We start from the raw sequence: 23,042 nt of genomic DNA, 5'->3' as shown, positions 1-23,042 counted from the left end.
GTTTTGATGTCAGTATGTTTGTTTGTTTTTCATCTTTGACACACTCCGCCCTTAATGGGCAGGAAATTGTGGTCCAGTGAACAGGGCACATGACTGGGAGTTTGGAGTTCTATTTTCAGCACTGTTGCTGGTTCACTGTGACCTTGAGCAAGAATATTCAAATCTCCGGTTTCAGGAAATCAAGGCTTACCAAACCTGATGTTACCCAGCTGAGCCATTCTCTCCAGCTCTGCCTGGGATATGTCACATCTGCTTATGTGTATTTCTGGGTATATGGCATATTTCTTTACAGCTTGCCATGTGATGGAACTCTATGTCACACAGGCTCTTCCATGAAAAAATGTAACCTGAAATTACATGAATGAGAAAGCATGTGTGGTTATACAAAGCTGTGCCTATGATAGCCGCTTTAGAATAACAGATAGCCTGTACTGCCTTCCAGTAGGTAGAAGTTATCCCCTGCAGTCTCTTTGGAACGCTGTGTGTGCACCCTCAGTGGATGACAATGCTATCTACATTTCTGCAGCCACAGATTGTTACAAATTGCTCCCACAAGGTTGCCTGAGCTTATGAATGTTCACCCCAGATGGGGTCTGGTGAGGCAGAGAGAGACCATCTGCATATGCCTACTGTTACTCTCATTCAATATTAGGATAACCCTGAACAAATTCTGTTTCATTCTGATTTTGTTGGAACTGCAGGATGAGATCTGAAAGACAATGTGAAGTTGTGATAGATGTTTGGGCTCAGTGTAACTGTTTCACTTACGGTAAAAGGCTGAAGCCTCATTACCAGATTTATATATGCAGAAAACTGCAGGATTTCAGTGGGGCAGATATGACTTGGAACAACTGAACAATGCAGACTGGCTCAGTGCCCTCTGCCATCAAAGAGTTAGTTCATTTTAACTTTATCACAAACCCAGTAGTCACATCAGCCTGCCATAAGTAAACACAAATGCATTTTTTCATTACCAATGGTTCTAGTCCTCCCCTTTGTGATTAGCTGTTTCTAAGTCTGTCTTGAATCAGATTGTAATAAGCAGGGATTTCCTAAGGCCTCATTCATGAATTATATACCCTAAAGACTAGTAAAGTGTTAAAATGTGATAAATGATTTAAATCCTATTCTCTTAATTCCAGGAGCTGATGTTGTGCCTGTTGACTGTAGCAACTGGACATGTATATGACTTTAATCCCAATATGTTTTACAGACTTACATTATATAGCAAGGATCACTCAATTCAGTTCAGACACCTCAGGGTAGGAATGTGGCAGCTTGTTAAAAACACACCACACTACATAAGAGTTCAGGCTAGGTTCTTTGTTTGAAACTGCAAGCACCAGTTAAGTAAATAGTTTGGCTCAGAAACCAAACTCATTTTACTGTTGCTTATCCTTAGAGAGTACCATGAGATACATAACAACAATATATGAACAAGTCTGTAGTTTCACATTTTATTCAGAAAACAGCACTTCAACACCATGCTGGTGCACATTTTTGTTTAACAGAGACTGAGAAAGCAGAGCACTTCCTGCTGAATTTGCAACACCACCTTATTGTTGATTCCTATCCCTTGTGCAGGTACAAAGTACAGCCTTTCTTTGTGCAGCTTTGACAGAGCTGTGATTCTTACAGCACAATGGTGTATGCCTGCGTGTCTACAAGAAGTAATAAGTCCAAGTTCTTAGATGGCACTTTCACCTATATATCTCAAAGGACATCACAATAGAAAGCAAGAATCATAATCCTCTTTTTATTTGAGGAGACTGAAACACAAAGAGGGTAAAGTGACTTGTCCAAGGTCACACAGGTCATCAGAGGAGCTAGGAATCTCTCTCAACTCCCCATTCTGTGCCTCTGGACCAAACTTCCTATCTATTAATGCATAATGTAAAATTCACTACTTTGTCCCTGTCACTTGAAAAGAGCAGTTTATCTGCCACTCAATTTCCCTTCGCTTTGCATACTTACAGCCACTCAGAATGTGTTCTCATTGACATTCTGACTGTTAACTTAAAGTTCTTTTATGTATGGGCGCCACAAAAATTATCCTTTAACTAGAAATGAGATGAACCAGATTGCTGGACCCAGACTGCCTGTATTTTGGGAAAGCTGAAAGCCAATTAATTTGGGGGGGGGAAAGCAAAACAAAACAATGTCAGTTCTTCAAAAAGCTGAGAAACTACCCAAAGGTTTTATTAGGCACCTTTGAGAGCTTTAGGGTTTTTAAAAAATAAAATTCTCAATGATCAGAGCCTCCCCAAATTTGCATTCCAGAGAATAATTCAAAGTTTGAAGGCCTCTTAAACTCATGGAAATCCCTCCAAGCAATTTCCCCTTCTCAAAAGGCTTCTCCTGCTGTTAAATGTTTTAAGAAGACCAGTCATCTACTTTTTGCCTACTGACATCTTTATGGAAAGATAACAGGCCTGTTACTACTCCAGCTTCTTTGTGGGCTATCACCCACACTGTAACTGGAGGAAGGTAGGGCGTCTCTCCATGCCATCACTTCTCACAATTTTTTACCTCCACAAAATTAATTATGGGGACACAGAACTACAGTCTGAATTGAGACTCCCTTAAATGTGTGGTCTTTTGATATGAACCAAAAATTAAAACATTTTCCATGTCTGGATATATTAATAATGCCTGCAGCTGTCATATACAAGTGTCTGAACCCTTCAAACACTGAGGTGATAGGGACGGGAGAGAACATGGGGTGAGCGTGCAAGATGGAAAAGGGTTTTTTGGGGAGGGGGGTTGGGGTTTTTTTTAGTTTTTTTAAAGGTATATCCAAGGTAGAATGATTTTTATAGCTAAGCAAGAAATGTATAGTATCCCAAGTAAAGAGCTCACATCTGAACATTTGAAGTGATCTTGGGCTCAGTCCAGTTCCCACTGAAGTTTAATGGGAGTTGGACTTGGCCACCATACTCACATTTTTTCCATGCATGGAAAAGTATTTCCATTCCTTTGAATTACTATACCTTTGACTTGTATTTTACATAATAAAATAAATCTAGGCCATTGTTTATATCACAAGAAATTGCACTCTGCAATGCCAGCAAATACATTGACAGTTGGATAAAAAACAAGATAAATACTGGAAACATCAGTAAATTAAAAAAAAACAAATTAATTATCAAGCATCATTGTTCTCCCTCTTGTATTTCTGGACCCTTCAAATACTTTAAATATGAAATATGAATTTGCAGGTTTCTCTGATGGGTTTTGTAAAGTTGCCATGTTTTATCAGCAATAGGAGTTGTAAAATCTGAAATGTAATTTTATGGTCGATGGCCTTTTTCTACTTATTGGCAATTTTTGGACACAAAAACTATCAGTAAACAATTCAGAATGTCAATAGAAAAGGGGAAGCATAATAATGTTTATATTTTGGGACTGGCTTCTCTGATTGCTCTACGCTTATAAATGAGCTCTACAGATGGTGTGAGGCCCAGGAAATGTCCTGTACTAGAAACTACATTTGTTCTACATATCTATATAAATTTGAGCCTAGTAAAATTCCAAGAAATTAACAGATTTTGCTAATGGGCCTCTGTCCTGGTACAATTTTATTTTCTCCTTTATCACTAAATGACAGCACAAGATAAGGCCTCACTCCTGGAACATCTTTCCCACAGACTGGGGACGTCTTGGTCTTTGGTATAACTATACTGACTGCAATGTGTTTACCCCAGGGAAGAGTTTGGCCCCTGAACTATAAAAGGAACAGCAGCAAAACAGAGTAAAACAAAACATCCAAACCCCCACACCCACAAAAGGGACAGAATCCTCAATGAAGGGCATTTAATGCTTGAGGGAAACTGTACAGCTACCACAGAAATGGCAGACAGATTGAAAAGACCTGGGCAAAGTGACCATCTGTGTCCACTTCAAAGGGAAAAGATACCAATAGTGTGAGGACTGAGGTGCATTTTTGTTTGGTCCCCATTGTGTGTTTCTGCGAGTGCTTGTGTGTATATGCGTGGGTATGTATGCATGTGCGCATCTCTCTCTCACCCCATTCACTGATAGACACATGAAGCATATTTCTTTCCCAAACAGTCCATTTAATAGTTTTTCTCTACAAAGACAAACTGGCTTTGGTAGCGGGAAAAAACCCTCCTTCTTGACATGAGCCCAGGCAGGTCTTTAGCAGATTTCCCTTTTGCCCTAGAGGTACAGAAGAACAAGACACTGGATTCCCTTAGACTGGACAAGGCAGTAGTTCCCAGAGAAGATCATACCTTCCTTTGTCACCTAGAGCAGGTGGCCTTTCACCACCACGCAGGAGTCCTTGCTCTATTCCAAACACTGTCAATGGAACTCTGTATTTTAATCCGTAGTCTTGAACATGAGACCTGAGTGACTTTTCTCTCCGGTTTGACAAAGCCCTAGTGCCGTCTTTATAGAGACCAAAAAATGGCTCCAAGTCCCTGCATGTTGTTCATCCAATGGATTGAGAGCTGAAACCATAATATCTAAAAACTCCCCCATGTCTGGCTGTAACTCCAGATGTCCAAAACCACATACACAGTTGACATTTACATGATAAGACAGCAAAGAACCCTCCCTTCACCTCCTCTCTGGCCATGAATCCCTTGCTTCTGGAGTGAACTGATCGTGGTGTGGGGAGGGTTGGGAGTTCCTTTGTTAGCAACTCCTTGGTCCCTTCACCCCAGTTGTAATATCCTAGTAAAAATGTGCATAAGGGCGAATTCTCATTTTGCTCTCCAGCTGAATCAAAGAAGCGAAGAAACAGCCAGTCTGATTGGGAAAGTTCAGAACCAAAATGTCTTTTAAATAAGCTTCTTTAATTATCATCATCGATTTATTTATACAAATATAAAATATATTTATAGATTTATATAATATAGATTTGTTGCTTTGGTGGGTCTTTCATTTACAGACGTACTGGTCAACGATCTTTGGGCACTGTTTACACTTGACATAGCAGCACCAGTGGAACTTGCAGTTGCAGCGCTCTACCTGAACACTCTTGAACTGGTCATAGCCCCGACCACAGCACATCAGCTCACAACCATCCATGCCCTCTGAGGTCTTGTTGCACAGCCGGCCCTGAGTGCCCAGTGAGCCAGTGGTCTCGTTGCGCAGGCAGTAATCGGGGCTGGGGTCAACATAGACCAGGTCCTCTTGAGTAGGCATGTTGAAGCGGTTGTTTACCAGCTCTAGCTTTCCCTTGCGACTGATCCTCATGGCAGCTGCACTGTCATACTTCTCTTTCAACAGGTCACCCACCTTGCGGAAGTCAGCCAGTTGCAACCAGCAGGTCTTAAGGCTGCAGGAACCCGACACACCATGGCACTTGCAGGCCACATCTGCCAGCTTGTATACCGCCTGCAGGAAAAATTGCAATCAGACAACAGATGTGTTCATTTTTATAGCACAGGTCACTGGCACGGTTATGTAGAGTTCCTCTCTCTCTCTTACCTGCCCTAATTGTCCCCCAATTCCTGATCTCTCTTTCTTCCCAAGACAAAATCCTTCCTTACCCTATTGAAATTACTCACCTTAGTATAGTTGGGTTTTTTTGGCATTTCTAGTTGTGTTCACAGCCCTCACAAACATTCTCCTGCTCCTACTACATTTCCATTGGTAGTTCATGACAGATGCCTGGGTCAAGAATAGAAGCATCAAGGAGGAAGAGATCTCCATGCGTTATCTCCTGGTGAAAATGCTCCTCGACTTTTTGGACCAGCACATTACATCCCTCTCTCCTCTCAACGCCCATAGAAGCAATTGGTGAAGAGAAGAGCTTCCTAGAATAATGGTGCTACAGTTCTAGCATTGTATCTACATGCTCTGGAACCTGTGTACCCACGCCCCCTCCCTCTATTCCAGTTCCATAGTTTTGTCCATTCTAAATACAGTTCCTTTAGGCACAGTAGGAATGGGAGAAATAGGACAAAGAATTAATATATTCATACCAAGTGGCCACATCCAGACGAGCACAGACGTTTGGTTCCCCAGGGACACATATCTGCAGTGCACCTTGCACTGCAGTTACCTGTCCCCGTGGAACACCTGTGCCACACATGCTTTGGCACACAGCAAGTTACCCAAGGAGTGGTAGGGGAGGCTAGGGCCAGCACTGTGCTGGCCCCAGCAGCTTTACCTGGGGTCCTCCTGGGGCTGCGCACGTACGGGCAGCACACCTTTGCAGCTGAGAGAACACCTGACTGCAGTATGTGGGGCTGCAGATGTGTTTGTGGCACCATATACCACATGGCCACACTCATCTGAATGCGCCCGGTGTGTACAAACAGGGCATCCATGCTTCCAGGACAGTTCACATCTCTTCTATAAGCCATCAGTCTGCGCACTGATAGTAAGACTAGCACAGATCTACAGCCCTATCTGCAAGCTTTGCACCACCTAGTGTCCAGTTATTTCATTCACTAAAATAAGTCCAAGCTTTCTCAGACTATCTAACAACATAAGATGGCATACATTTTAAAAAGCAACCAGTGCCTCATATTCTAACTTGAGATCATTTGGGCCTAATTTTGAGAAGTCAGTGGGAGCTACAGGCACCCAGATGGCTCATGAGTTTTCAAGCGGTACAGCCAAAAATAAATAACCACTTGAAAATGTAGGGCTGTCACTCTCAGTAGGATGTTTGCACATAGCATGAGGGGAAAAAAGTCATGATTCTTTTTGCCTTTATGTAGCGGGGGTGAGGGGGAAACAGGAGGGGGAGAAAGATAAAAGAACTGAAAAGTTCAAAACCTGTGAAAATGAACTGAAACACAGGTGATGTCAGGCAGGAGCTGGCTCCACTGTAGCCCTCCCCAGTCCAACCCCTCCCACGCTTCCACCTGTGTGCCCCTGTTTCTGGGAGAAGCACAGGGCAGGGCAAGCCAGACCAGGAAGGGCTGCACAGCCTGAGGCAGTCCCTGCCAGCTTTAGGCTAATCACAGCCCTAGTGCAGAAAGAGCATGTGCATATGGGGCACTTTTCTCTGCAGGCAACATAACCCAGCTGAGAAGCAGCACCAACAGTGGCTCTTAAAAAGTGGTGGAGGTGGTGCCCTGTCCCAGAAAAGTTTGCAAAAGACTGGATTGGAGGACTTGCTCAGAAAGCAAATGACCGAGGCTGAAGGGGTTCAAACCCACATCTTCCCTTTCCTGAGAAAGTACCATAACCATTGACTGGGCTATAAGATAGACTGAAGGTGCTCTCCACCCCTCTTGTTGAAGCTGGGCACCCGTGCAGAAAAGAATGCAAGACTCCTGGGCCCAGATGGAGAGAGCACAAGAAGAGTTTACGACCCTCTTGCCCAGTAAGGAGGACATTCCTCTGGGATGTAGGAGTCCTGGAATCTCCCAATACTTATTATAGATTTAATCCAATGACTCCAATACAAAATGTGTAAGTAGCCACTAAAGCAGGGACCAGACCCCAGGACTTGCCCTCATTATGAGTACAGGACTGTGTTCTTCAGGGGCCTCAGCTATGAGGGCCCCTCATTCACTAACCACAAAGGTGGAGATAGACACCAACACAGTCAACTTAGCCAAGAGGCTGGTGCCTCCCAAAATATGCAGCAGTAAAACTACGGCTCTTAAAGTTTAAGTTTCTTTGTGACAACACAGGTGTCTATGGACTGTCAGACACCACAGGGGTTAGGCAGTGTTTCCATGGATTTTTGTTTAGATTTGTGTGTCTAAATTCTGCTTAAAGTTTAGGCACCTAAATACTATTCTTCTTTGGACCTTGTCCTAAGCTGAAACCAAATTCTAAATTAGCTTAAAGAGACCACATTATTCTTCCTAAGACTGTTAGGTATACAAGAGGCAACAAAGGCATACTACTATGGACCACTACTGGAACTTCTGCTTTAGTCCAAGCAGTAAATTCTATAGGGCCTAGTCCAATACCCTAAGAAATGAATAGGCTGAGCCCTTAGAGCTGAGAGACTTTTTTCTGTTCTTGTCTGTGATTTATTGGTGACTGTCCTTCATAGTACAATGTAACAGCTGTTGATTTGAAGCCTCTGGATTTGCCTTGGATTGGATTATAACTGTGGAACCAACCACGCTGCTACCTTAGGATCCCTGCTCTATCCTACACGATGGAACTACACTTGAATTTCCAGACCACCAAACACTTAATAAATTCTGACTGATTCGCCAGCTTGTTATAAAGCTTATGCTAGGACTCCTTGGTTATTGCTGTGTCAAAACCAGAGCTATTTGCTTGCCCTTGATTATGCTTTTATAAAGTATTATGGTTCTCCCTAATCCTGGGCTTTGTTCCTTTGCAAAAAACACTGCAACTTGATTCCCTCAGTTAATGTCATGGGACCTTCTGAGTTTTCTCTGACTTAGATCTAAGTGGCTGATGCTCAAAACATCTGTGGGTCATGTGGAATGCATATGCTACCAGTTCATCACTAACTCTTAAGGACAGTTAAGCATGGTGCCACTCAGCCTACATATATAGCATTACCCCCCCTCCCCACCCCCGCATAAGTCCTTGTAAGCCTCTCCCTGAGCTGATGGGATGGGGAGAGTTGAGGCAAAACTGGTGGGCTCTTTACTGGCTGATCCAGGATCAATGTGAAGAATAACCTGACATCAAAGTAAGCCCTAACAGCTGAGTCTGATCAATTACCCTGCTCAGAATCAGACTGAAAATACCTCTAATGGAAATAATTAAAGTCCCCTACACAAGCCAGGGGAAGAGAATTAATGGAGCATTCCGGTGTGGTTAATTAGTCAGGTCCTTTCTCCATCTCAACTGGCACTGGATGGAGTGACTGATGACTGAGACTTGCTATATGCTGAGTGGGTAAACAGTGCAGAGGGACAGACTGCTGAAGTCAGAGAGACAGATAAGGAATGAGGGGAAATAAAAGAGGGTAATGGAGACCAAGTGGCAAAAAAGACAGATGGAAGGAAAGGACATGTTGAGATAACAGTCAAAGATAAACAAACAAGGGCAATAAAGCTAGGAGCCAGCACTCAAAAGCTTGGGAGTGGAGTGGAAAGGTGATGGGGTCAGGAGTGCCCAAAACAGAAAAGAACAGTGTCCCCTTCACTTCCCCCCAGCTCCTCCTGGGAACCAGAGCAGGGCAAAATTCCCCTCCCACAATCAGAGCCCGGGATCTGGAAGAACTCTCTCTCACACAAATCCGATCTAAGAACAAAGGCCATGGGGACATAGGAAAACTCTGCCCAGAAATTAAAAGGGCAAAATCCCTCTTCCTCTACGTAAACTCTTGCCTAGTAACCAGAAGGCAGAGTCTCACCAACAGCAAAAAAATCAGAATGGAGTAGAAATCAATAGTCACTTGTTAATGACCACTAGCTGCTCCAGGAATGAACACTGCATATGGCCATGCTAGCCATGCTGTGGTTTGTATACACAGTCCCTGGGACCCTCTAATGCTTTTTTCTATTCCTCTCTTCCTCGCTCCAAGTATATGGAGTGACACAGTCCCTTCTTAGTTCCAGATTTCAAACAAACTCTTTTAAGTAAAAAATTCACAATATGTACAGTATAAAGATCTACTACCTAGTACAGTAGCCAAAGGATAAGCAGGCAGGTTGATTGGTGCTTCATGAACAGTCCATGGAGATAAGTTGCACAGCACGCCAGGTCCAGAAACACACAATTTTTTTCTCCTTCTTGTCTATTCAGGTTCCAACTTCATAAAGTTTCCAACCTTGAGAGGAGCAGCTTGAGTCACTGTCTAGGGGACAGGCCCTGCTTTTAACTGTCTAGTAGGGTTATGTTTTGTTTTGCATTTTCATCTGGTCATCTCAGATAACTAAATCTCCCCAAGCACCTCCATTCAAAAAGATCATGGTAGGTGTTTGTTCCAAGGAAGAGATTTATGGAAACTGGTGTGTTCCCCTTCACTACTGGAATTCAGTCCCAGAAGAAACATCTACTGGCCCAAATTTGGTCACTGTCCCATTGGGATGTAAAATCCTTCTCTTTAAGACCAGAAGGAACTGTCAGATTTTTCACCCAATGATCCTTGCACCTGTTCAATTAACATGTGGTTGATCTATGGCTTATCTTTTAGAAAAACATTCAAGGACTCAAGTGATGGAGGATATAGCACATTGTTTGGTAAAGCCTATATTCAGACTATTTACTAGCTGCAAACATTGAAATCTCATTCTTAAAGCCCTGTCTACAAATTCAGCTACACAAAGAAACGAGGTGAAATACAAGTTTGGGATGCTATGTAGTAACAAACATGATTCTGTCTTGAGGTGAAGATTCAATTGTTTTTAACTACATTCCTATAACATGCTATAGCTCTGCCTTATCCAAAAATGTAGCATTGTTTAAAATCACAACACAGATACTCATCCAGATGACCAGACAAAATAGTCTTTCCCTCTCAGGGAAGCAGGCTTGACCACTAAGAAGTACATAAAGCATTTGCTCCTTATTTTGAAGAAGATATTCATTTGTAGCAGTCAGACCAACCCACAGTGACCCCAGATACTAATTTAAGATGCATCTTGGGAGTTCTAGTGAGAATAATGACATTTTACAATGCCTGTTTAATGAAGAAACCTAAATCCCTCTAAAGAGCAACCACAGTTATAATCCAAATCCCCTACCTCTCCCAAGGTGAAAAGAAATGTGAATTCCAGGGCTGTGAATCTGATGCTTTTTACCAACTAACTGCAAGTTTACCCCAAAACTGGCTTTCTAAAAGGAGTGAACAGGAATACAGAAACTCATTTCAGTTTACATGCCTGCCACAAAAATATGCCATTTGCAATCAAGGATGAGAATAACTCTAACAGCCCCTCTTGATTCAGTTGCAAAGGCAAGCAGGAATTACATATAAAAAAGCAACATAAAAATGGAAAATGGAGAAAATACATAATAATCAATATATATGGGACACTATGAAAGAGAGAAAGATGATAAAGGAAGCTAAGCACACCAGTGAAAAGCCTGTCTTGTCTTAGGCTGGCAAGACTAAGACAAGAAGAAGGAAAATTTTAAGTACATTACAAACAAAATCAATATTAGCTATCGTATAGAGCTACTACTTGATAGCAATGGTAAACAAGTTCCTATCATTATTAAAATTCTGATCCTTCTGCTCTACAGTTGGATAAAAGGAAGATAAGATACTCAGATCATTAGGAGGATTATGTTATTTCCATTCCATTAGAAAGTGAAGAGAATTCTAAGTTTCTACTAGGAATAGCACGCCTGGATAATTGTCACTAAGGAGTCTTTAAAGAACTGGCTAAGGAGATCTGGAAAACCTGATGCTCCATTTTTAATTTATTTTATACTATTTTCCTGAGGGCATTCAAGAAAATCAAAAGAGCGATAATGTACCAACATACCAAAAAGGAAGAGCACGATGGTCTAGATACAGCTATGATGTCTATTTCCCTCCTGGTCCCAGGTCCACCACTGGCAAAATAAGCCTCCCCCTTTCCTCTCAGGTAAGCCAGAAACTGGCAAATGCAGCTGAGAGAAGAATTGAGCTCATCTCTTCCCTCAGCACTGCTCTTAATCTCTCCTGAGATACAGAACTTGATTATAATCAGGGACGTACCATCAGGACTGCTTCAAGTGCCCTGCTCTGCCTAAATACTGGTCTCTAGACCACTCAAGTAAAGAAGAATGGGCCAGGCTTACTTTGTCAATGGTAGACCACAGGGTCAGGAGGGAAGGCTGTGTAGATGTGCCCTATAAATTCACTAGACTTACATCAGTACTGGATAAAAGAAAGAAAACTAACAAAAAGTTCACTTAGTAAAGACTTAAAGGCAGGAATATAATTAATGCCAGTCAATACAGTTTTACAGAAAATAGGCCTCTCATCAAAGAAATCTGAGTTTAGTCTTTCATGAAATTATAAGTCTGGTTGATAAAGTGACTGTATAGATGGAACAGATTCAGACTTTTACATCCTGTTTGACATAGTACCACATGATTGAAAGACTGACACTGCAATTTCACTACAGGACATAATAAAAGGACTAAGAAATGAACTGACAGATGTGAAAAAGCAGTTGTCAATGGGAAAGCATCACTGAACGGAGTGTTCCTAGTTGGGTCGCAAAGAGATTAACTTTTTCATCAGTGATCTGGAAGTCAGTATAAAAATCATTGCTGATGAAACTGTTGATGACACAGGGATTGGAAAAATGATAAATAACAATGAACACAGGGCAGACAAATGGAACAAGCTGAACCCATTCAGACAAATGCACTTGAATACAACCTAATGTCAAGTTACACATCTGGTAACAAGAAATGCAAGACACACCTGCAGAAGAGTGAACTTAATCTTGGAAAGTGGTAAGCCTGAAAAGGCTTGAAAGATAATAGTGGACAAGCAGCTCCTTGCAAGCTCCCAATGTAGTGCCAGGCAAAAGAGAATAATAGGACCATTGGGCATATAAAGAAGTGTTAGTAAATGGGAATAAAAGGATAATTTCACCTCTGCATATGGCAATGGTGAGATTACTACTAGAATGTTATATACGGTTCTGCTGTCTACCACCTTTAAATATGTTGAAAAGAATGGAGTGGGAACAGAAAGAGGCACATAGATGGTTGAAGGACTGGAAAAACATATTATAATGACAAACATGAAGAGTTCAAGCCTTTAGTTTGTCAAAAGAAAATGTGAGAGGTAATTTGATTCCAGTATATAAGTACCATCATGAAGAAGAGATAATACCAGATACTAAAGGACTCTGGAACAAACTATCAAAGAAACCAGTGGATTCTCTGTGTCTTAATGTTTTCAGATCAAAACTGGACTACTTCATGTAAGATGAACTTTAACTAAACTAAGTTACCAGGCTCAATATAGGGGTAACAGGATGCAGATATACAAGTCACATCTAATAATCATCTATGCCCTAAAGCTCACTGATTCACTGAATGCCAAAGGTGAAATAAATTCAGTGTGTTGAATGAATGATCTGTCCCCTGCCACCACATTCCTACTTTAGCAACCCTAGTGAGGTTTTTGCGTTGGGAAGGAAAATAACTGAAGCTGAAATCGCAGTGTGCCACAGCAACACAAAGCTTATTTTGAGGATTTAGCCTTGAGTGCCTGTGTCAGCCAGTTTAGCAGATGAACAGCTTTAGACACAGCTTGAAGCACCTCATTGACCCAAACTCACCTGCCAGCCTCCCCCTTGCCAAACAATACCTCCCCCTTGCCAAACTGCACCTTACCTGTAGGATTCTCAGAGGAATGGTGAAGCCATGACTGTGCATGATATACACCCCAGGGAATTAGGTGCAGAAAAATTCAAAGTTATGCGCAGAAAAATTCAGTTATTCAAAATGAATTACTTATTTTTTTTTTTTTTTACAAATTAAACTAAACATAACACCATTTGAACCTTCTTTAGAAATATATACAAGTACTTTGTATGGCTGGAGGGTGGGTGTGGGGTGTGTATGTGAGGGGATTTGTGAAGATGTGGGAGGTATGGGTGGGTATGTGGGGTCTGTGGGCAGGTGTGGGGTTTGTGGAGGGGTGTGGGGCGTGTGGGTGTATGTGTGGGGTTTGTGGGCAGGTGTGGGGTTGGGGGGTTGTAAAAGGGTGGATGTGTGAGGTGAAGTTGTAGGTAGGTCTGCCCCCCCCACCACACATCCCTCCACCATGGTGCACAGCCCCTACTGCTGGTGGCTCAGCAGCAGCAGGCAATGGGCCCTCAGGACGCTCATGGCTGCAGCAGCAGAGCCCCTGACAACACACTCCTCTGGCTGAGTCCCAGGGCCTGCACATGCTGGCATGGAGTAAGCCTGGCCCATTGGTGTGCACCTTCGCACCAACCCAGGCTGGCTCTGTGCCAGCATGTGGGGTTTGTGGCACTGCAGGCGGGAGCCACATGCCGTCAGGCTGAGCGGGCTCCATGCCTCCACGTGCAGCTTCCTGCTGGAGTGCAGGAAGCCCCACATGGAGGCATGGAGCTGGTTGGTCCAGCTCAATGGCGCATGAATTGGAAGCTGCACACCACTGGGCTGGGCAGGCTCCATGCCTCCACGTGGGCTTCCAGCATTCCAGCATGAAGCCGCAAATGGAGGCAAACATGAGCCCGCCTGGCCCAATGGTGTGACTCTATGCCTTCATGTGTGGCTTCCCACCAGGCCAGTGGCGCATGGCTCCTGGTCCATGCACCATTGGGCCAGGCCAGCCCTTCACATGGGGCTTCCAGCACTCCAGCAGGAAGCCACACATAGAACCACTACGTTGCATGCCATCAGGCCAGGCAGGCTTCATGCCACCACATGCAGCTTCCTGCTGGAGTACTGGAAACCCACATGGAGGAATAAAGCCAGCCATCCCAGCCCAATGGCATGTGGCCCACACCCACCCATACCCCCTGCCCCATGCCCACCCCCAACCCACAGGCAGGAGCTCCCCTCCCCACTTACCAGCTTTCCAGGCACATGGCTCTGTGACTCTACATCATGCAGGTGGAGGCACAGAGTCTGCCACAGTTAAATTATGTAAAATTATGCAATTATGCGCAGTCATGCTTTTATGTGCAAAATTGCATGGGGGCATAATTGCATAATTCCCCAGGGTGTAACTGTACCAAATGCGTTAGTGGGTTATGTTCTGGTTCCTCATTGGGTGACTGACTCACTGTTCCTCATAACTAACTGTCCCTCCATAACCTAATACTCATAATGAACACACAGTGAATTTCTGATCTGTCTCTGCTCCAAAAAAAGGAAGTGGCCAGCAGCCATCTTACCCTGCGGCCAGCCTCATTGTTCTGCAAGTTCATGAGCATGCGAGCCTGCTCCTCTGATCCCTTTGCATAATTCTTCTCCCTCTCCTTGGCATCCACAAACTCCTTAGCGAAACGGTAGCCATATTCCACATTATCGCCACAGCCACCCCACAGCCAGTCTCGAGGCAAGTCCTTAGGGCGCGCTGTCCGACTGCAGCCACAGCTGGACAACTCTCCTTCACGGCAAGCACGACTGATGGCATTCACCACCCCTGCAGCACTAACGGCATAAGTAAATGCAGTCTCTCGACTACCTAGGAAGGAGAGAAGATGAAAAAAATCAGCAAAAGACTAACCTCCGTTGACAAATACAACCACTCTCAGAGAGAGACTGAACAGCATGTACAGCAGTTGAAGACGGTGTGGGCTGAGGGGTTGAACCAAGCATTGGATTATAGAGTATAAGGAACAATCCTGCCCTGGTTGACAGGCTATGACAAGATGGGTAATTCAAACAGGAGCTGCCCATAGCACAGGTTCACATTCCATTTTGCTTGTATTTAGGGTGCCCAACCCCATGAATCCAACTATCCTTCCCCAATAGTCTTAGTACCAATAACAATTCTGATTCCCTTGGCATACTTTAGCAGGGACTGGGACCCTACCTGAGGCCTGAAAAGAGTCAAGAAGTAAGTTCCCTAATAATTATACACGCAGCAACCTGCCCACCCCACCGCAAAAAATTTGTAATCTCTTGCTTTAGGGAGGATGAGAAGCATGTGTGTATAGGAGCTGCTGATCAAAGGTCATTATTATTTGTATAAGAATAGCACTTGCCCTGTTGAGAGCCCTGAAGACTGAGGCCCTTGGTCCACAAAACAGCTGCAGTGTGGACAGCAATAGCCAAACCTTCATCCCACAACAAACCATCAGTATGCTTCTAACCTGTAGGAAACACTCACAAAGGGAGAAGGCAGTCTGTTCTCTATGAAAATTCAACTGTTGACGTATCTGGTGTGAATGAATTAGTGAAGAGGGCATGCAACTGGGCTTTGGCTACCCAAGAAAGTTGCTCCCATTTAACTATAGGTGACTTCAAATGAGTTCAGCTAAACTGGTGCAAACCCTAAAAGGACACCGCAATATCAGTTAAAACCCAGCTTATTTTTGTTTAAATAAATTAGGAATTGCTTTAACCTTAACCAAAACAAGCTACTCTTACACCAAAGACCTAATATAACTATATTTATAGTATTCTACTAGTCCAAGGAATTCCATTTATTCATATAAGCTATAAGGATTCTTGTGTAGACAAAGCCCAAGTTAAACTGCTCCATAAATTCCCTCATGTAGCAGAGACTTTAGTGACAAACATAAAGAGCATTATGGGGAGGAACTCAATGCTTGCTTTGTCAGATGACCTGCTTTCTATCTGAGTCATATTGACTGTCCAGCTGACATTACAGCCTGCTGGGGTATGGATGTCTCCATCTACATGTTGTATTGTCACCACTCAGTACAACAAAGTACTGAACTGACACTCTCCGAGTCATTACTTACATGCCAACAAACAGCCTTCAGATTCTAGACAATGATTATTACTGATGCTTCATTTAAATGAGTATTTTAAACATGAAGAGTTACAAGAGTGATCCCCGGTACCAAATTAACCCCTAATACTCTCAATCATATTGTAATGTCATCCAATCACCAATGGCTTTGTAACCTTGAAGTTAAGACTACTCCACTGTGCTATATGTAGGGCTGGCCTTGAAGACCATCATACATTCATTGCAGCTGCTGCAGAATGTGGCAGCTCACCTTCTGGTGAAAGTTGCCTTGACCACATAACTCCAGTGCTCCAGAGCTGCACTGGGTCCCAAGAGCTTCCTATGTGCAATTCAAGGTGCTGTTTTTGATTTATAAGGCCCTAAATGGTCTGGACCCTACATACCTAAGGGACGACCTTCTCCCTTATACCCCATAGTGAACCCGAAGGCCAGCCAAGAGCAACCTCCTACAAGTACTGTCAGTGCGCCAAGTCTGCTTGGCGAAAATGTGTGGGAGGTCATTCTCAGCAGTCACTCCTCAGCTCTCTCTCCCCCCTTGATGTGCACCAGAGGTTTCAGAAACACTGTAGGACCTACCTGTTTGGGCAGGTGTTTAGCAAACAAAGCTAAGCTGAACTACTGTTTATATTCTAATCTAATTCTCTTTTACAGCTTTTGAGCTGTTTTGTTCTCTTGATATTCTACTGTTTCATAAGTTATCCATTTTTATTGTAAGCTATCCTGAGCCTTTGTTTGGAAGGGTGTCATGTAAATTGAATAAATAAATAAATAAATAAATAAATAATACCCTGGGTAGACTTCATAAACAAAGGAGGCCAGTAAGCTCCCTCAATAGGACTGTGTCAGTGCTTTGGGTGTCCCCTTGTTCCAAAATGCATATACATTTTGCACCATTGTTATTATCAACTTATCACCAGTTTAGTGGCTAATGACCCAAGACAAAGGCAGGAGTGTGAGGGGCACCAAACTAACTGAGAAAAGTTTCAAGGCAAACTCCTCTAATTGAAGCCAAGTTGTACACTATAGAGTTCTTCCAACAAGGCTGACAAGTGTGGGGTGTGAAGAGATGTGAACCTTAACCAATATCACTGTGGCAATTAATTTATAATGGCAAACCTGTTCTTTTACTGGTATGCCTTGCTTTGCTTGAGTCAGGGTGTCAAACTCATCAGGCCCTGTATGCAGGATGATTGGCTTGGGGCCAGTCCATGTGCCGGATGATCCAGCACACACCTCATGCAGCATTTGTGTCAACTCCAGGACCCACGAGCAGCACCAGGGGCTGGATGATGGGGCTCTGTGGATCCAGATCACAGGCTGTATCTGTGACACTCCTGGCTTGTAGGGAAAGGTTTTACTATAATGGTACAAACTACAGCTTTGGCAGAACAGCTATGTCCGTAGGAGGAGCTCTGGTGCCTCCTCTTTGAAGCTCTGCTGCCCTCCAATGGTCATTGCTTACCACAGAAAGTATGGAGAATAACCCACCATGGGGATCCTAGGATGGGACCGATCCAATGAGTATGGGGAATACTTGAAAAATACTGGCTGTATATGTGCCCTTCTGGTCTCAAATGGGGAACAAATTTAAGGGACTTGAACAAGAGGAGAGAGGAGACAGAACTGAACTCAGTGGGGAGGGTAAAGCAAAGGTAACTAGAGCTGATAAAATAGTGTCATTCTAAAGGAAAAGTGCTTTTTATTTTCAAATCTTGTATAGAAAGTGTTTGCTTTATTTAAAGTTTCCAACTGAACAAAAAAAATATGAGAACTGTTCTGATTTTTTTCTTACCAGTTCCTTCTACCTTTTTGTGTCGCTCTTCCCCCCGCCCCCTGCTGAAAAAGGGAAGGGGAAAACATAAAGCAAACCAAGACCCAGAATATTTTCATGAAACCTACCAACTCCAGAAATGACAGGGCTGAGTTGGTAACAGGGAACAGCCCAGCCAGGCAGGCAGAACTATGCTGGGGTGGGGACAGAATATGGTTTCCTCTCAGAATATACTCCCAGCAGCAAACTGTGATGCTATATTATCTGCTGCTTTATGCCTCCCCTGAAGAAATGCAGTCGAAAGGAATGTATGAGTTCTCTATTGATAGCACAGGGATGCAATTTCTGAAGGGTAATTTCTGTCCCTCACTAACCAGAGACCAGGCTAGACCAAAACTTAAAAACAACGCTCACAGAAACACAGTCACTGGGAAGAATAAAAGACAAGCTTCAGTGCTTGAAATTCTTCCACAAAATCTGACTGCTTCACCACTGTAAAATACACAAAACTTAAGGTAGACTCACTGAATACAGACTAACCATAAATTATGACCCCTGATTTCTAACCTGCAGCCAAACCAAGCTGTCATATGCAGTCATATGAGAGTGAAGGGAAAGGGCAGCTTCACACCACCTGTACCTTGCCTGATTTTGGACTAGAGCAGACTGGTTCAGCTCCCTGCATAATTCAGCACAGCCTAGGGCTGGGATTTTTTATATCCCACTTGCAGCAGGCAGCCCGGTATTTTTAAGAGCGCTGTATTCTGCACATAACTTTCCCAATACTTATCTCTGCTTTCCCCTACCCACACACTGGCATGCCCTTTTACCACTGGGGGTACTCCCCTACAAAAGAATACATTTGGTTTCTATCACCTTCAAGCCACCAGAACATCAGAAAGAAACAAGGCTACATAGTCCTGACCTGGGCCCTAGAGGATGAAAGTGAGAGTACACAGCACAAAGACAACTTTACAACCAACATGCCACTCCTGAGACCAAAATGGTTTGCTTTCTATTCCAAAATAAAACAGAAGCAAAATATTTTTAGTTTATCTGAACTTCCAAAAGATTCCCAAATGAAAAACCAGACAGGACAAAACTACATATGCCTCAGGAGAAAAAGACAACAGAAATCTCATCACTCTATGCACTAACTCATCACAAAGAACTAGATCAGAGGTTCCCAATCTGTGGTATGGGTACCACCACTGGTACTCAGACAACCTGTCAGCGGTACACGTTAACAGATTTATTATAATTACTTTATATGACAAAAATTTGCTGGTGGTACTTAAGGTTGAACTGAAGATTTGCTGGTGGTACTTAAGGTTGTATAGTTTTAAATTGGTGGTGTGCAATCTGTTAAAGTTCGGGAACTGCTGAACTAGATAATATTGGTCAACAAATTCATGACACCCTGAAGCTCACTTTGGCAACACATATCTAAATTCCTTTTCCAGTGTTTTCAGTTTGGATGGGAATACGAACCTGAAATGGAAAACTGCTTCCTACTTGCCACAGGACTAAGGCAAAGGGGCCAGGATCAAGTCCCTTGCTTAGAAATTAACCTTTCAGTGGCAGCTAAACTTGATCTGAGCCAAAAGGCCAAGAAGTGACAAATCATGTCACCACCAACCATCACACCTTATCGCCAGCAGGGGCCTAGATACATTCCCATGCCACTACATGTACTGGAGCCTTTGAAAGCAGAAACACCCACTGAAGTCCCAGCAAGAGCTACACCAATCCCTGGCACCTAACTGCAGACCCAGCACACACCACTTTTCCTCCCTCAACCCAAATTTGGACCTAATTCAAGTAACAGGATTAATTCCAAGAGGGGAAGAACCTCCCATGCCCTCACCCCATCCTTCATTATCTAGTTCAGATCCCTCTTCCCAGTTTGCCTGTACACTGGATGCTCCCCTGCTCTTTCTGCCCTTGCTGCGTTGTTGCAACGTCATTGTCATGCCCTGGATCCAACTGAGGGAAGAGCAGAGGTGCAGGCAGGGGTGTGGGGAGGGGGGCTTTTCTCTCATACTCCTCAAAGCCACCTTTCCCGAGGCACGGATTCCTCTCAGCTCTCCCAGTTCATGTGCAGCTCCTGTGCCTGCCCTGCAGGGACGTTCCTTCCTCTGGGACTGGAAGAGCCCAGCAAGGCACCCACCCAGCTTTCTCGGAAGCCCCAAGGGAGTCCTGGCCAGGGAAGAAGCACCCCAACCAGGTGGGAAGGGGCAGTAATCTGCTGCCACTCCACCTGTGCTGGCATGGGTGCCTGCTGGCCCATCCGGGCAAGGAGCCTTCTTGCTTTGCTTCAGGGATGTCTCCCTCAGGGCACCCTGCTCCTTCTGAGACTGGACAAATGCAGCACCTCAGGGCTCCCTCTGCACCTAGTCTTTGGTCCTTGACTCCTGGCACTGGGGAAGCAATGTCAGGGTGGGGGGAGCAATGTAGGGAAGTGATGGCTGGTGGGGTTAGCGATGGCAGAGAAAGTAATGGTTCAGGGGGAAAGCACTGGGGGAAGTAATGGCTGGAAGGTGAGTGATAGCTGGGGGGAAGTGATGGATGGGGAAGTGATTGTCGGGGCAGTAATGGCTGGGGGAGGGATGCAGGGGGAAGGATGGAGGGGATGGGTTGGGATAGAAGGTAGTGATGGCTGGAGGGGCAGTGATGGAGGCAAGTGATGAGGGAGAGCAATGGATGGGAAAGTGATGTGGAGGGGCAGCAATGGCTAGGGGAACTGATGCGGGGGGAGGGATGGAGAGCAGCGATTCGGGAAGAGGGATGTGGGGTGGGTTGGGATAGGGGAAGTGGTGGCTGGGGGGAGTCACAGATGGGGTGAGCAATGCAGGGCTATGATGGGGGTGGGTTGGGATGGGGGAAGTGCTGCTGGGGGAGCAGCCCGGGCCATGCCCTTGTCCCAGCCGGCCAGGGCCGAGGAGGGCGAGGTGCGGGGCGAGGTGCGGGTCTGTCCCCCGCCCGCCGGGCCCCGCTCACCGATGCGGACGAGGCGGCCGAAGACGGAGGCGGCATCCCCGGTGCTGCAGTTCCAGCGGCGCAGGCGGAACTGGTGCTGGCACTCCTGGATGGCGCGGCGGGCCCCGGCGCCGATGAAGGCCATGTGCTCCTGGTAGAGCTGGCACAGCTTGCGCTGCCCCGCCGACAGCCCCGGCAGCTGGCCGCACAGCGGCGCCGCGCCCATGATGTACAGCTCGGGCCGCCGCACCGGGCTCCGCGCCAGCGACCTGCGGGGGGCAGCGCCGTCAGCGGGGCCGGGAGGGAGGGAGGGAGGGGGTGCCCGGTGCCCTCCGCCCCCCGTCGGGCACTCACCACCAGGAGCCGGCGCCGGCCGGGAGCGGGCAGCATCCGCACAGCAGGGCAGCGCCCAGCAGCAGGCGCGCCCCGCCGCCCATCCTGCGCCCCTGCCGCCCGCGGCGCCCCGGGACCAGCCGTCTCACTGCCGTCGGGCTGCGAGGCGCGGCTCCCTGCAACAACAGCGGCGACACGGGAGCCTCGCGCGGGCCCGGCCAGGCCCGGGACCTGCTGGCGGCGCCCTCCGCCGCCTCTCATTGGCCCGCGCCCCGGGCCCCCCCGCCCCGCCCCGCCCCGCCCCGCCTCGCCCAGGGTCTGCTGGGGGGCGTGTGAGGGGAAAGGGAGGACCCCCCAGATCAAAGGGAGAAACCGCTCCCTGCCCTTTGTCATGCACAGCCCCCTCGGAAATGGGTAGCCCTCCTCGGCAGCCCGCAAACAGCCCCAAATAGCCTTTCCCCTTCAAAGGACCCCGCGCTACCCCGGCCCCCCCCCCCCCGGGCTGGAGGCAGGCACAAGGGGGCCGGCTGCTGGGGTGGGGGCAGAGATGCAGCAGAGATAGGGCTGGCACCAGAGAGAGTCTAATGGCTTTATAGAGGGAAGGGGGTGGGGAGCTGGCGCAGGCACAGGGGGCTTCAAAGCGCTCCTGGTGTCCAAAGGCCTCCCCCGTCCTTGCTCAGGAAGGCCAGCCACATGCCCTCCCGCTCTCCCCTCCCAGCTCCCTCCGCAGACCCCCCAATCTGCCTCCCTGCCCATCACCCCCACCACCTCCCAGGCCTCCTGCGAACCCCAGTGCCTGGTCACAGTGGCCTGCTCAACCTCTCCCCCCCCCCCGTGCCCTCTCTCCTCCCACAGCCAGGGCACCCCTCCAGCAACAGCCTCCCGGTGCCCCTACAACCACCTGCCCCGTCACCTGCTCAGGCCTGACCTTGCTGCCATATAGCTGCAGTTCTGCAGCGAGGTTGCAAGGCCTCAGCAGGCTGAACGCCGGGTTCCCCTCCAGTGACTGCCAAGTTGTGACCACACGGGGTCTGTTCCAAGCTCTGCAGGGACCTGCCTTTCATACGGTCTCATAAACACCACCGGGAACATTAATCATCATGCTCAGCAGTTCAGACCGCCAAAGTATTTTTTATCAAATCCCTCTCACCCGCTATGGTGCAGTTGCTCTGTTTGTTTGTACCGGACTTTGCTTCCTCCACAGCCCAGATGTGCTGTACCTGCACCTGGGGACCTGTCTCACCTGGTCGGCAGATGTGAGGCTACCAAGTGCCAGAACTAGTCTCAGGACAAAAAAGGCTTTGTGAGACCCGCAACCTCAAAAGGAGGCAAGATACACTGCCCAGGCACAGCATGGTTCATGTTGGTAGAAAACAGGGCTACATTATTCACATATTATATCCCTTCCCTCTTCCTACCATGTCCTTGTATGTGATGGAGGGCCATAAGGGGGGAAAAGGGGACAGGATGGGTCTGTTTCTATAGGTGATAGACAGCTTGGAAAGTTTCTCTCTCCAGGCTGGGGAGGAAGGAAGATGTGCACGGATGCGTGGCTCTTCCATGACAAGTGAGGAATCAGCATAGAGGGGGTATGATGTTGCCAAAAGAGTTTCCAGCCAGCTTCAGGTACAGAAACCCCTCTTCCCTGGTGGAGGAGAG

The 23,042-nt window shown here is 46.1% G+C and overlaps 1 protein-coding gene across 1 annotated transcript in view; it reads right to left on the bottom strand.

The window, feature by feature from the left end:
- Positions 1–1,443: 1,443 nt before the first annotated feature.
- The window catches only part of WNT5B (Wnt family member 5B), a 90,360-nt gene continuing 68,761 nt past the window's right edge, over positions 1,444–23,042 (bottom strand). Inside the window, exons 2-5 of the mRNA XM_006258286.4 lie at positions 21,405–21,559; positions 21,072–21,319; positions 14,751–15,043; positions 1,444–5,364 (exon numbers count right to left, since the gene is read on the bottom strand). Of these exons, the coding sequence (XP_006258348.2) occupies positions 4,906–5,364; positions 14,751–15,043; positions 21,072–21,319; positions 21,405–21,559 (1,155 nt within the window). The 3' untranslated portion in view covers positions 1,444–4,905. The remainder of the gene's footprint in view (positions 5,365–14,750; positions 15,044–21,071; positions 21,320–21,404; positions 21,560–23,042) is intronic.

The sequence above is a fragment of the Alligator mississippiensis genome, chromosome 4 (genome assembly GCF_030867095.1).
Source record: "Alligator mississippiensis isolate rAllMis1 chromosome 4, rAllMis1, whole genome shotgun sequence".
NCBI lineage: Eukaryota > Metazoa > Chordata > Crocodylia > Alligatoridae > Alligator > Alligator mississippiensis.
This window is presented reverse-complemented; position numbering and strand designations above follow the sequence as displayed.